The sequence below is a fragment of the Triticum dicoccoides genome, chromosome 5B, assembly GCF_002162155.2.
Source record: "Triticum dicoccoides isolate Atlit2015 ecotype Zavitan chromosome 5B, WEW_v2.0, whole genome shotgun sequence".
NCBI lineage: Eukaryota > Viridiplantae > Streptophyta > Magnoliopsida > Poales > Poaceae > Triticum > Triticum dicoccoides.
Genome location: NC_041389.1, coordinates 660,777,800 through 660,790,905, shown reverse-complemented (window position 1 = coordinate 660,790,905; position 13,106 = coordinate 660,777,800). Strand labels below are relative to the sequence as shown.

The 13,106-nt window shown below is 51.6% G+C and overlaps 1 protein-coding gene across 1 annotated transcript; it reads right to left on the bottom strand.

Moving 5' to 3' along the window:
* Positions 1–10,868: 10,868 nt before the first annotated feature.
* On the bottom strand, positions 10,869–11,567 carry LOC119306554 (probable histone H2A.5). Its single transcript, XM_037582740.1, has one exon. It carries the CDS (start codon positions 11,503–11,505, stop codon positions 11,044–11,046), a length of 462 nt encoding a protein of 153 aa, XP_037438637.1. The 5' UTR covers positions 11,506–11,567; the 3' UTR covers positions 10,869–11,043.
* Between the last annotated feature and the right edge of the window lie 1,539 nt (positions 11,568–13,106).

The window sequence follows — 13,106 nt, the reverse complement described above, 5'->3', positions numbered from 1 at the left end:
ATTGAGGGCGGCCGGATTGAACTCACCACCACATGTGGAGCAGATCGAGAGGAGCACGCTGCCGTGGGCAGTACACGTACTAGCTTGGCGCGTGCACATCGGCCGGCGGCCCGGACGCCGCCAATAATTGTCAGGCGTCAAAACTCTGGCGGCCGTGGATTTCGCGATTAGAATGATGGGCGCGGCGGAGAGAGGTCACAAAAAGATGGGGAGAGGAAGAAGAGTGAGTGAGCGTGAGCAGGAAGTTAATAAAACTCGTGCCGGATGGTTTGTATGCACACGAACTAGTAGTGTTTGCACTAAGCGAACGCTGCTAACGTATGTAACGGTTTGCATACCAAAGACCAGCCACGCGTGGAACAAGCAAACTCGGCTAAGACTGTAGAACTGGCAGCGTGCAGCTCCAGAGCAAACGCTGCTAAGTACTTGACATCTGAATTTTTTTAAAAAAAATTAAACACATTCTAGAGTTCTCAAAACTTGGTGTATTCTCCTTATATGACTGCTTGAATTAGTGGTTAAAATTACGAAATGGTAATCCAAAGTTTAATATAGATTCCTTCCAAATCAAAGCTAGGTTTCACCACCGGTAATCCAAAGAGTTCTGAAAAGTGTGCCTACTTTGAGAGAGAGAGATGGTAGTTTTGTCGCATATTTCACTTCAAAAGTTTGTTGGCATATCATATGCACCATTTTATAGTAACATGCACACTTATGGATTTATTGAATGTTGTTTTGAATTTTCAAGGGGGTTGAACATAGGAAATAACTTAGCACCGTTCGATTGCTAATACACGTTGCTAGTGTGTGCAACAGGGGCATTTGCTCCCATAGAATTTTATAAACTAAACTTTATAAACTAATTTTTTATGAGATATTTCAAGCACTACGAGATTTTTGTATTTCTAAACCTGAATATATACTACTCGAGCTTGAGCTATTTATTTGGCAACGGCCATGTGCATGTGAGTTGCTGATTTTTACAATAAGTGTGGTTCAATTAGCTAATACTTGTACATATCCAACTATTATAAGAAACTTTTTGGGGCCCCCGAAGAAAACTTTTTGTCGCTTGATGAGCACACAGTCGGGGACATACCTCAACTTAACGCAGACGAAAACGAGGTTTTGTCTGCTCCTTTACTGAGAAAGAGGTGTTTGAAGCGATAATAGAGATGAAACGGAATAAAGCGCCTGGACCTGATGGGTTTCCAGCAGAATTTTACAAGAGATGTTGGCATATCATTAAGGGAGATCTTATGCCAATGTTTCGTGATTTGTTCAACAGGCATCTGCAGCTTTTCTACCTCAATTTTGGAACAATTGCGTTATTGCCAAAAAAGGAGGAGGTTGTGCGCATTGAGCAGTTCAGACCGATCTGTCTACTCAATGTGATTTTCAAAATCTTCATCAAGGTGGGCACAAATAGGTTGACGCGGACAGCTCATTCGATGGTGCAACCAACTCAGATGGCGTTCATGCCCGGAAGACACATCCTCGAAGGGTTGTTGTCTTACATGAAACTCTTCATGATATCACTCAAAGAAACTGGATGGGGTTATCTTCAAAGTGAATTTTGAGAAGGCGCATGATAAGGTCAAATGGCCCTTCCTACAACAGGCCTTGCGCATGAAGGGGTTCAATGAAGCCTGGAGGAAACTGGTGGATTCCTTTGTTAAGAAAGGTAGTGTTGGGATTAAGGTGAATGATGATATAGATCATTATTTCCAGACGCGTAAGGGCTTAAGACAAGGGGATTTGATGTTCGTTGTCTTGTTCAACATAGTAGCAAATATGTTGGCAGTTCTTATTCGCCGGGCTAAAGAGAATGGCCAAGTAGGAGGGCTAGTTCCGCATCTAGTGGATGGGGGAGTGTCCATACTGCAGTACGCGGAGGACACGATTCTTTTCATGGAACACAATCTCGCCAAGGCTAGAAATATGAAGCTAGTACTTTGCTTGTTCGAACAATTGTCGGGACTTAAATCCAATTTCAACAAAAGTGAGTTGTTCTGCTTTGGAAGAGCCAAAGAGGAACATGATGCTTACAGACAGTTGTTCAGTTGTGAAATGGGTTCCCTACCGTTCAGTTACTTAGGGATTCCAATTCACCACCGCAGACTATCGAATAAGGAGTGGAAGTGTATCGAGGATTGATTTGGAAAAAGACTAAGTTGCTGGAAAGGAAAACTTATGTCTTATGGAGGGCGGCTAGTGTTGATAAACTCAGTTCTTACTAGTTTGTCAATGTTCCTTCTATCATTCTTTGAAGTACTGGTAGGTATACGAAAAAGATTAGATTTCTATCGATCCCGCTTTTTCTGGCAATCTGATGAGGTTAAGAAGAAATACAGATTGGCAAGGTGGGATGTCATTTGCAGGCCCAGAGACCAAGGTAGGTTAGGGATTGAGAACCTAGAAGTTAAAAGTAAGTATCTCTTAAGAAAATGATTATTTAGATTATCTATTGAGACTAAGGGAACTTGGGTACAAATTTTGCGCAATAAGTACCTATATTCCAAGACTTTAGCCCAGGTCACCGCTAAACCTAATGATTCGCCATTTTGGAAGGGGTTAATGAGGATAAAAGATACCTTTTTTCATGGGGTGAAATTCATCATTGGCAATGGTAACAAGAATAGATTCTGGGAAGATGCATGGTTAAGGGAGACGCCCTTAGCCATTCAGTATCCCACTTTGTATAATATTGTACAATGTAAGGAAGCCTATGTTGCTACAGTGTTACAATTGGCCCCCCTTAATATCCAGTTCAGAAGGTCTCTGGTGGGGGAACGATGGAACTCTTGGCTGCATTTGGTTCGCAGGCTAATGGATGTTCTGCTTTTGGACCAACCAGATACCATTCACCAAAAACTATCTACGAACGGTAGCTTCTCGGTGAAATCTATGTATTTGGACCTAATTGATTTTGGGCCAATCCCGAGGTCTCTTCACATCTGGAATATTAAAGTGTCGCTTAGAATTAAAATCTTCATGTGGTTTGTGCACAAGGGAGTGATATTAACAAAAGTTAACCTGGTAAAGCGAAGTTGGGTCGGTAGTTCTCGATGTTGTTTTTGTGACCATGATGAGACGATTCAACACCTCTTTCCCGATTGTCCGTTGGCCAAAATACTTTGGCGTCTCTTCATATAGCCTTCAATGTGAATCCTCCTATTAGCATCAACACGCTATTTGGGATGTGGCTACATGGTGTGGATTTAAATATCGCAGGACATATTTGGAGGGATATGTGCACTATTTTGTGCTATATGGAACTGCATAAATGATATGATCTTTAACCAGAAAAACATTAACAACTTCTTGCAGGTTATCTTCAGAACCACTACTTGGATCCGTACATGGTCGTTACTCACTCATGCAGACTCCCGGGAGCTTTTGTTTACTGGGTGCAACCGGTGGGAGACGGTAGCACGGGGTATCATCAACCGATTAGGCTAGGTGTTTAGTCATCGTTGCCTATTTTTTACGCCGGTTGTGGCATCTTCTTATTCCTTTGGTTTTTTATGGAATCTGTTTGGGAGTCAGTACTGGACCTGAGATCTTGTTACCGTACTTTGTCTTAGTAAAAATAGGCTGCATGTGTCGCTCTGATGCAGAGGCCGGGGGCTATCCTCCTTTTCAAAAAAAAAGAGCTAACACTTGTACATCCGGAACAGGTCTTCAGTTTATAACTTTAGATAGGCGAGCAAGCAAGGCATATATATACAGAGCAATGACCACAGCAACTGCAGGCTATCAATAATGAGATTTGTCTGCTTTCTTCAGAGATGTGCAACTGAACTTATTCAGTCATCAAACAACATGGTACATGTTCTAGATTGTAGTGATCTTGGGTGACATAACCCATTATTCCTGCATAAGCTGGGCATGGTACTTCATATATTCAAATGTCTAAACCTAAATTCCAGTGTATCTGACCTCATACATGACTACAGTTAGGCGATGCTCCTTGACTTGTTAACCTTGCAACTGGATTTCACTAGTCTTTCTAGTTACCAGGCCAAGTGAATTTGTCAAATTCAAACAAGTGGAAAATACAAGTCTAGAGATTGAAAATCATGAACAGATGGACGACAGAGCAAATAATTTACTTTAGGACAGAGATAGGAGTATGAGTGTATCACAGTCACAGGGCTTGTAATCCATTGATCAATTCTCACAACTGGAAACAGATAATGATTTGTTAAGTTGCACCCTGAAAATACAAATGATGAACATATATGGTAGGGCTAGGGTTCCTACCGGCTCTACTCCGTAGGTTATACGGGCAGAATAGCGAGGGTTGGGGGCGAGGGCGGCGGCTCCAGCGTGTTGGCGCCGTCGCGAGGAAGAAGAAGGCCGGCGGCGGCTAGGGTTTGGTGCGGCTAGGGTTCCGGCTCCTCTGGAGCCGGGCAATATGATAGAACTATCTTTATTGCTTAATCTCAAACGATGTCTTACAACTAGTATTTATAACTTTAGCCTAAAATAACTTTCCTAAAATAATTTGCCTAAGATAACTTGTGGGTCAAGCCCCTAATACTAAGGCCCGGTGGACCTCTTCCGGTTATAGACCAAACCGGTCATAACATCTCTCCCCGCCTGCGCAAACAGCTCGTCCTCGAGCTGAAAATCTGGATAGTGTTGGCGGAATTCTTCACGCTGCTCCCAAGTAGCCTCCTCCTCCGGAAGGCCTGTCCACTGAACGAGGATGAACCAGACGCCACGACGAAGCTGTGCCTGCAACACCTTTGCCGGCTCTGGAAGAATGCGACCATCGGCGATGGGAGGAAGCGCCGGTGGAGCCGCCGGTGGCTCGCCACGGAAAGGCTTGAGTAGCCCCACATGGAAGACGTCGTGGATGCGAGCGCGGGCTGGAAGCTGAAGACGATAGGCCACCTTCCCAATGCGCTCCAAGATAGGGAAGGGCCCGGTGTAGCGCGGGCCGAGCTTGCGCCTTGCTCGCGGGTCGAGTGACTGCGTAGAGCGGTGGAGAAGACGCAGCCACACTCAATCACCCACCGCGAACTCCGCCTCGCGATGATGATCGTCGTAGTAGTGCTTGGCCAACTGTTGTGCCTGAAGGAGACGCTGACGAACCTCAGCAAGCATCTCGTCACGAGTGCGGATGAGTTCACCCGCAACCTCCGTCCGAGCTGTCTCCGGATCCACCGGAAGGATAGGTGGGGGTGGTCGCCCATAGACCACCTCAAATGGCATAGCGCGCAGGGCGGAGTGATAAGAGGTGTTGTAGTAGTACTCCGCCCGAGAAAGCCAGTCCACCCAAGCGCGAGGCCGATCACCTGTCACACAACGCAAATACATGGCAATGACCTTGTTAACCACCTCGGACTGTCCGTCCGTCTGAGGATGGAATGCCGTACTCAGGCAGAGCTGGACACCCGCCATCCTGAAGAGGTCGCGCCATACATGGCCTGTGAAAACTAGGTCCCGATCACTAACGATCGAAGTAGGAAATCCGTGTAGACGGACGATGCCGTCGAAGAAGGCCCGGGCCACTGATGCCGCCGTATATGGATGGCCGAGCGCGATGAAGTGGGCGTACTTGGAGAAGCGGTCGACCACCGTGAGGATGACCGACTTGCCACCCACCTTGGGAAGGCCCTCAATGAAGTCCATGGATATATCCGCCCAGACCTGAGATGGCACCTCCAAGGGCTGGAGTAACCCGGCCAGCCTCAGGGTCTCTGTCTTGTTGCGCTAGCATGTCTGACAAGACCGAACCCAATAGCGGACCAGGGCGCGATCGCCAGGGATGTAGAAGTCGGCGCGAAAACGATGGAGGGTTTTCTGCATACCCTCATGTCCTGCCGAATGGGCGAGCTGTAACACCTGGTGACGGAGATCATCATGCGCCGGAACAAAGACCCGGCACCCATGTAGGAGCAGTCCGTCAGAGAAGCGCCAAGGCTCCTCCAGGTCGCCGGTCGTGAGCTGCTGCTGAAGACGGACAGCGTCGTCGGCCGTCGCAGTGGCGCGGCGAATGTCGGCGAAGAGGCCGAACGTTGGCCCAGAGCGGATGCACAGGGCCGCCCCGGCGGACTCGTCGGTGGAGGAAACAAAGTCGGAGTCGCGACGGGACAGTGCGTCGGCCACTGTGTTAAGGCGGCCCGGCCGATACTCGACGGAAAAGTCGAAGCCGAAGAGCTTGCTGATCCACTGATGCTGCGGCACGGTCGACAACCGTTGATCCAGCAAGAACTTTAGGCTGTAGTGGTCGGTGCGAATGAGGAAGGACCGGCACAAGTACGGCCGCCAATGACGAACGGCCTGTACAAGACCAATGAGCTCCCGCTCGTATGCTGCCAGCTTAAGGTGACGTGGAGCGAAAGGCCGGTTGAAGAAGGCAAGGGGCCCATCGCCCTGATGAAGCACGGCACCGAACCCTGCGCCTGAGGCGTCACAGTCCACCACGAACGGGCGGTCGAAGTCGAGCATCTGGAGGACGGGGCCCGTCGTGAGGGCCCCCTTGAGGGCCTCGAATGCCGTTGTCGCCTCGTCGTCCCAGGAGAAAGCGTCGCGGCGAAGCAACCGCATGACGGGCGCCGCGATGAGCCCGAACTCCCGAATAAATTTCCGGTAGTAGCCGGCAAGGCCGAGGAACCCGCGGAGAGCCCGCGGCGAGTGAGGCGTCGGCCATGCGGAGACGGCTGCCACCTTGTCGGCGCCCATACCACCCCGTCGACGGAGATGACGTGGCCCAAGTAGGCCACCGAAGGCGTCCCGAACGAGCACTTCGAGCGCTTAAGGTGGAGGTGGTGCGCTCGAAGCTCGTTGAAGACGATGGCGACGTGCTAGAGGTGCTCGGCCCAAGACGCGCTGTAGATCAGAATATCATCAAAGAAAACAAGCACAAACCGGCGTAAGTAGGGCCTGAGGACGTCGTTCATCAGAGCCTGAAAGGTCGCCGGGGCGTTGGTGAGGCCAAAGGGCATCACCAAGAACTCGAAGTGGCCGTGATGAGTCCGGAACGCTGTCTTGGCGATGTCATCCGGGTGCATGCGCACCTGGTGGTACCCCGACCGAAGGTCGAGCTTGGTGAAGAAGCGCGCCCCGTGTAGCTCATCGAGGAGCTCGTCGACCACCGGAATAGGGAACTTATCCTTAAGTGTGATAGCATTAAGGGCACGGTAGTCGATGCAGAAACGCCAAGTGCCGTCTGACTTGCGGACGAGAAGCACCGGCGCAGTCAATGGCGAAGTGGAGAGCCGGATGATGCCGGCTGCGAGCATGAGCGCACACTGCCGCTCCAACTCATCCTTCTGCAACTGCGGATAGCGGTAAGGGCGGACCGCCACCGGCGCGGAGCCTGGCAGAAGATGTATACGGTGATCATACGTGCGGGTAGGCGGCAGCCCTTGTGGCTCGGTGAAGATGTCATCATGCTGCTGTAGGAGGCTCTCCAAGAGTGGGTGCTCGGCCGTTACGGTGGTTGCGGCTAGCTGGAGGGGTGGAGAGGGTGCGGCACCCCCAATGCCGTCCCACCGAATGCGGTGGCCCAACCGCCAGAAGGTCATCGTCAGCGCATCGAAATCCCAGAGAATAGGACCAAGAGTGCGCAAGAAGTCAACGCCGAGGATGAAGTCGAAGCAGCCCAAGTCGATGACGGCGCAGGTGATGGAGAAGTGCTCGCCGCCGATAGTGATGGGCACGTCACGGGCGAGCCCATGGCAGTGGAGACGATCTCCATTAGCGACTGTGACTCGCAACTGCTCGCCGCCGGTGGGCTGTAATGCAAGGCGCCGCATGGTGGTCTCTGGCAGGAAGTTATGACTGGATCCCGTGTCCACGAGGGCCACTAAGCGCTCGCCCTGGATCATGACCGGTAAGAGCATCGTCCGTTCATCACGGATACCGGCCAGCGCGTGTAGGGACACCACGAGGGCGGTGGCCGGGGCGTGCGCGGGCGCCGCTGCGGTCTCCGCAAGGGCTGGGGCGCCGAGGTCATCCTCCAGAGTCTCCTCGCCCGTCTCGTCTGACGTCTCCAAGTAGAAGAGGCGGGGACAGACATGGCCCGGTGCATAGGGCGCATCACAGTTGAAGCACAAGCCCAGGCGCCGGCGTTCCAGCTGTTCCGCCTGAGTGAGACGCCTGAATGGCCGCGTCGGAGCCGGGGTGGTCGCCGGGGCGGCCGTGGATGGTGTCGGTGCTGCCGGAGACGGCCGAATAGGCTGTTGGCCCCCATGTGGCGCGGATGGACGCGTCAAGGCCTGGGCGCGTTGTTCGAACGCTCGGGCATAGTACATGGCCGTCTGAAGGTCTTGGGGCCCCTTCATCTCGACGTCCACGCAAATGTGGTCGGGAAGGCCACCGATGAAAAGCTCCGCCCGCTGTAAGGCCGTCACACCGGGCGCGTGGCACGCCAGGGCCTGGAAGCAGTCGGCGAAGTCTTGTACCGTGGAGGTGAACGGCAGGCGGCCCAACTCGGCCAGGCGGCTCCCGCGGACCGGTGGCCCGAAACGAAGAAGGCACAGTTCCCGGAAACGATCCCACGGGGGCATGTCGCCCTCGTCCTGCTCGAGGGCGTAGTACCATGTCTGGGCGGCCCCGCGGAGATGGTAGGAAGCCAGCCTAGTGCGCTCCGACGCAGGCGTGCGCTGTCCGCGGAAGAACTGGTCACACTGGTTGAGCCAGTTAAGCGGGTCGTCGGAGCCGTCGTATGTGGCGAAGTCAATCTTGGCGAACCGGGGCGGCTGCTGGTGTGGCGCGCCTTGGCCCACTGTCTCGGCGGTGCGGAGGGCGGATGATGGTGCGCGGTCCATGTGGGAAAGCCCGGCGTAGTTCTCGGTGGCGCCCGACGCCTCGGGCTGCAACGGAAAACCGGACGGTGGACGAGCCTCCGGGTAGGTCGAGGACGGCCCGTGGAGCCAGCCGGGAAGTGGCGAGGGTGACGACGAGAAGCGGACCTCTTGGATCGGAAGCCCGCTCGGCGATGACCGGCCCAGGTTAGGGCTGGGCGGGGGCGGTGGAGGACCCTGTTCCAGGGCTGCTGGCAGGGATGGCACGGCGGGAGACGGCGCGGGCGGCGCGGTCCAGGTGGGCCACTGTGGCCCCGAGGTGGCGGCGAGTGGCGCGGTTGGCGCAAGCTGTGGCGGCCATGGTGGCTACAGCGACGGTGCGGCCGCCTGGGCGGGGAGCGCCGGGTAGCCTCCGGTGACGGCCCCCGGTACCGAGTACCACGGCAGCGCCTGCTGAGGTGCGGCCATGGCTGGATGGAGTGGTGGCGGCGGCCCATAGGGACTCGCCAGGTAGAGACGGATGCCTTGTACCGCGGCGACGAGGTCGGTGAGGACGCCGGCCATTGCCTCCGTTGTGAGCTGCGTCTGCGGGGGAGGTGATGGCGGGGGCGTAGGTTGGACGGGGGCGGGTGGCCGCCCGTGGCCCGGCGCGGTGCCGGGTGCCTGGAGGGGCGGCGCCGAGAGCGACGCCGTGACACCCGCCAGGAGCGAGGCCGTGGTGCCCGGCGTGGAGGCGGCGGCGGTGGAGGAGTTGGCGGCAGCGGCGGTGGTGGAGTAGACGGGTAGCGGCGGTGGTGGCGGCGGTGGCTGTGGAGGTGGAGAAGACATGGTCGAAACCCGGGTACCTGATACCAAATTGGTAGGGCTAGGGTTCCTACCGGCTCTACTCCGTAGGTTATACGGGCAGAATAGCGAGGGTTGGGGGCGAGGGCGGCGGCTCCGGCGTGTTGGCGCCGTCGCGAGGAAGAAGAAGGCCGGCGGCGGCTAGGGTTTGGTGCGGCTAGGGTTCCGGCTCCTCTGGAGCCGGGCAATATGATAGAACTATCTTTATTGCTTAATATCAAACGATGTCTTACAACTAGTATTTATAACTTTAGCCTAAAATAATTTTCCTAAAATAATTTGCCTAAGATAACTTGTGGGTCAAGCCCCTAATACTAAGGCCCGGTGGACCTCTTCCGGTTATAGACCAACCCGGTCATAACAATATATGAGAAAATATATAGCATCTCCTTGTTATTTATTGTCTGGTTGTGCCTGCCTATAATCTGTAAGTTGCATTTCTCCATACAATCTCTCAAGATGGTCTATGTTTTATGCGGCAGAATGAGGTGTTAGCTTGGTTCTAGAATGTTTAATTGAGTTGTTGTGGTTATTCGGTCCTTGCATAGGACCTTGTTTCTAGCATAGCAAGATCACCGATCTAACTCTTATCAAGCATAAATTGGTTTATGCCTTAAATGTGAATAACCGGGACACTAAAACAGGGATGTGATGACCATTTGCGACATCAACCAAACTTGCTTAATTATCCACTGCATGACCTGATTGTTTCCTGGGACCAAACTCCTCTATCTAACCGTGAATATATTTGGCAGCGATCATGTGTGTATCACTTGCTGATTTTTATAATTAGTGTGGTTCAGTTTAGCCAATACATATACATCAAGAATAGGTCTTCATTTTAGATAGAAAAGCAAGCAATGCATATAAACAGAGCAATGATCACAGCAACTGTAGGCTATCAAGGATGGGTTTTCTCTGCATTTGTTTCAGAGATGTGCAACTGAACTTGTTCAGGCAGAATGTGGTGATATTGGGTTGGGCGACAACCAATTACGGGAAAATGCTTCTGTGGCTAACCATGTATTCTACAGAAGCTGGGCAAAGCATAGGTGAAACGTTGGCATTTGGTAGTACTCGACATGCACAAATGTCTGAACCTGAACTCGTACTACGTGACAGGTAAAATACAGGTTGGGTGCAGTATCCTTGGCTTCTTCAGCTTGCAACTGACTTCGACTAGTTTTTCTAGTAACTAGATCATGTGAATTTGTCAGATTCAAACGATTGGTAAATACAACGATTTGTCCTACCACACAGATGTAAAACTCCATAGCATTGCAAAATCATGAACAGACATATAACAGAGAATGAATTTACTGCAAGTCAGAGAGATTTCTGACTCTCTTTTTCTCTCAGCTGAACAGAACATTACTGCATCGACATCATTATCCAAACAGGACACTACTACTATCAGGAATCACTAGACAGTAACCGACTAAGCCTTCTTGGGGGAAGAGGTGGCCTTCTTGGGCGACTTGGGCTCCTTCTCCGCCGTCTTCTTGGGGAGCAGCACGGGGTTGATGTTGGGAAGCACGCCGCCGTGCGCGATGGTGACGCCGGCGAGCAGCTTGCCGAGCTCCTGGTCGTTCCGGATGGCGAGCAGCAGGTGGCGCGGGATGATGCGGGACTTCTTGTTGTCCTTGGCGGCGTTCCCGGCCAGTTCAAGAAGCTCGGCGGCGAGGTACTCGAGGACGGAGGCGAGGTAGACGGGGGCGCCCATGCCGACCCGCTGCGCGTAGCGGCCCTTCTTGAGGAAGCGTCCGATGCGGCCGACGGGGAACTGCAGCCCGGCCTTGACGGACCGCGCCACCGCCTTCTTCCTGGGGCCGCCGCCGAGCTTGCGCCCCACCACGTACTTCTTCGCCTTGGAGATGGCGCCGGCGGCGGAGGCGTCCATTGCGGCTAGTGGGTTGGAGGTGCGGAGAGATTTGGGCGCGATGGGGGATTTGAGAAGGCGGGAGTGGGTTGTGTTGGACGACGGGTTTGGGCAGACTATTTAAACGGCGCGGGAAGGGAGCAGTGTGGGGCCGTCGATCCGCGCGCGCGGGCAATGGACGGTTGGATCGGTGGCGAATGGACGGCTGCGATGCGAGAGTTACAGTGCGCCCTGCTCTTTGTTCGGTCAAAACTTTTGCCAACGAAAGAGAGAAATGGAAGGACCGCAGAAATCGGATCAGCTATCAACCCCTTCCTTTCTACAGGAGCCAAAGAAGGCCTATTTTTTCAAATAAAAGTAAGGTTTATTTTTTTCATTGATTGCAATTTTTTTAGGTGGCTTACCAAGGAAGGTTTATTTTGGCTCAAAAATAAAAGGTTTTTTTAGCACAGTACAGACGCAAGCACTCATAGTACGCGCATACACTCACCCCTATGAACGCACACACGCACATCCTACTCTTATGAGCACCTTCGAAAGACTAAGCCGGCATATCATCTCCAGATTTACGAAGTCACCATAGACGTCTCGTCGTCGATAGGAACGTCTCCTCTCACTGAAATATATCCAGAAATAATGCGAGCACCAGGACTTTAACCCTGGTGTGCTGGGGATATCACTGTCCCTCTAACCATGCAACCATGGGAATCTTTTATCAAAAAATTGGGCCAAGTAAACCACAATGTTATATTGGTTCTATTTAAATTCAAATCAATATGACATGTAAAAAAACAATATAACATGTCACCCGCAAAAAAGATCAATATGACATATAACAGCGGGGTAGATGTTATTAGAAATTTCATCTATTTATTTTATATGATGGTAATATTAATTGGGCATAGCTAGGCAACAATTATTTGCTCGCTAGTCTAGCTGAGCACACATCCAAATAAAGTAAAGTTTATGTTTATATCCTCCAAATAAGAAAGGATGCACTTCTCCAATGTGAACAAGTGCATCTGGTGATGGATCCAAACAAGGTTAGAGACGATGCTTCCAGTGATCCCGACCCCAATGATCTCGAGTTTAATCATCGTACGTTCTACAACATTCTCTGCAAAACTCTCTGTCCAATAGTTTTCCCTTGAAAGATTTCAGGAGTTCTATGTAATACTCTCTATGAAATATCATGGTGTGGCACATTCAACATTGAAGATATATTCCTTCACAACTTAGTCTATGTTGTTGAATTTCCTTTGGCTTCAAAGATTTATGCCCCTTGGATCCAGAAACTTACCAACATTGCTCAAGGCAAGTTCTATATCTGTCGATTTGACCGGAATTATTTTCACACCTCCTATGTGTGACACAGTGCAGTGTCTGAAAGACAATGATAAGGGAAAATCTCTCTGCATCAAGGAGAAGAATGCAATGCTCACCAATCCTGAAAATCCTTTGCTCTATGAAGCTTGTAACCCAATAGCTGCTTGACAAACATCAAAGCCAAGACGGATAGGGATGGCGATGGGTAGGGTATCGGTGGGTACAACCTCCTTCTGCCTAAACCCATACCCAGAAATTTTCTATACACACCCACTTAAATACATGTGGGTGTAAAT

Coding starts and splice junctions, on each gene's coding strand:
- LOC119306554 (XM_037582740.1), bottom strand. CDS start 11,505: ATGGACGCCTCCGCCGCCGGCGCCATCTCCAAGGCGAAGAAGTACGTG.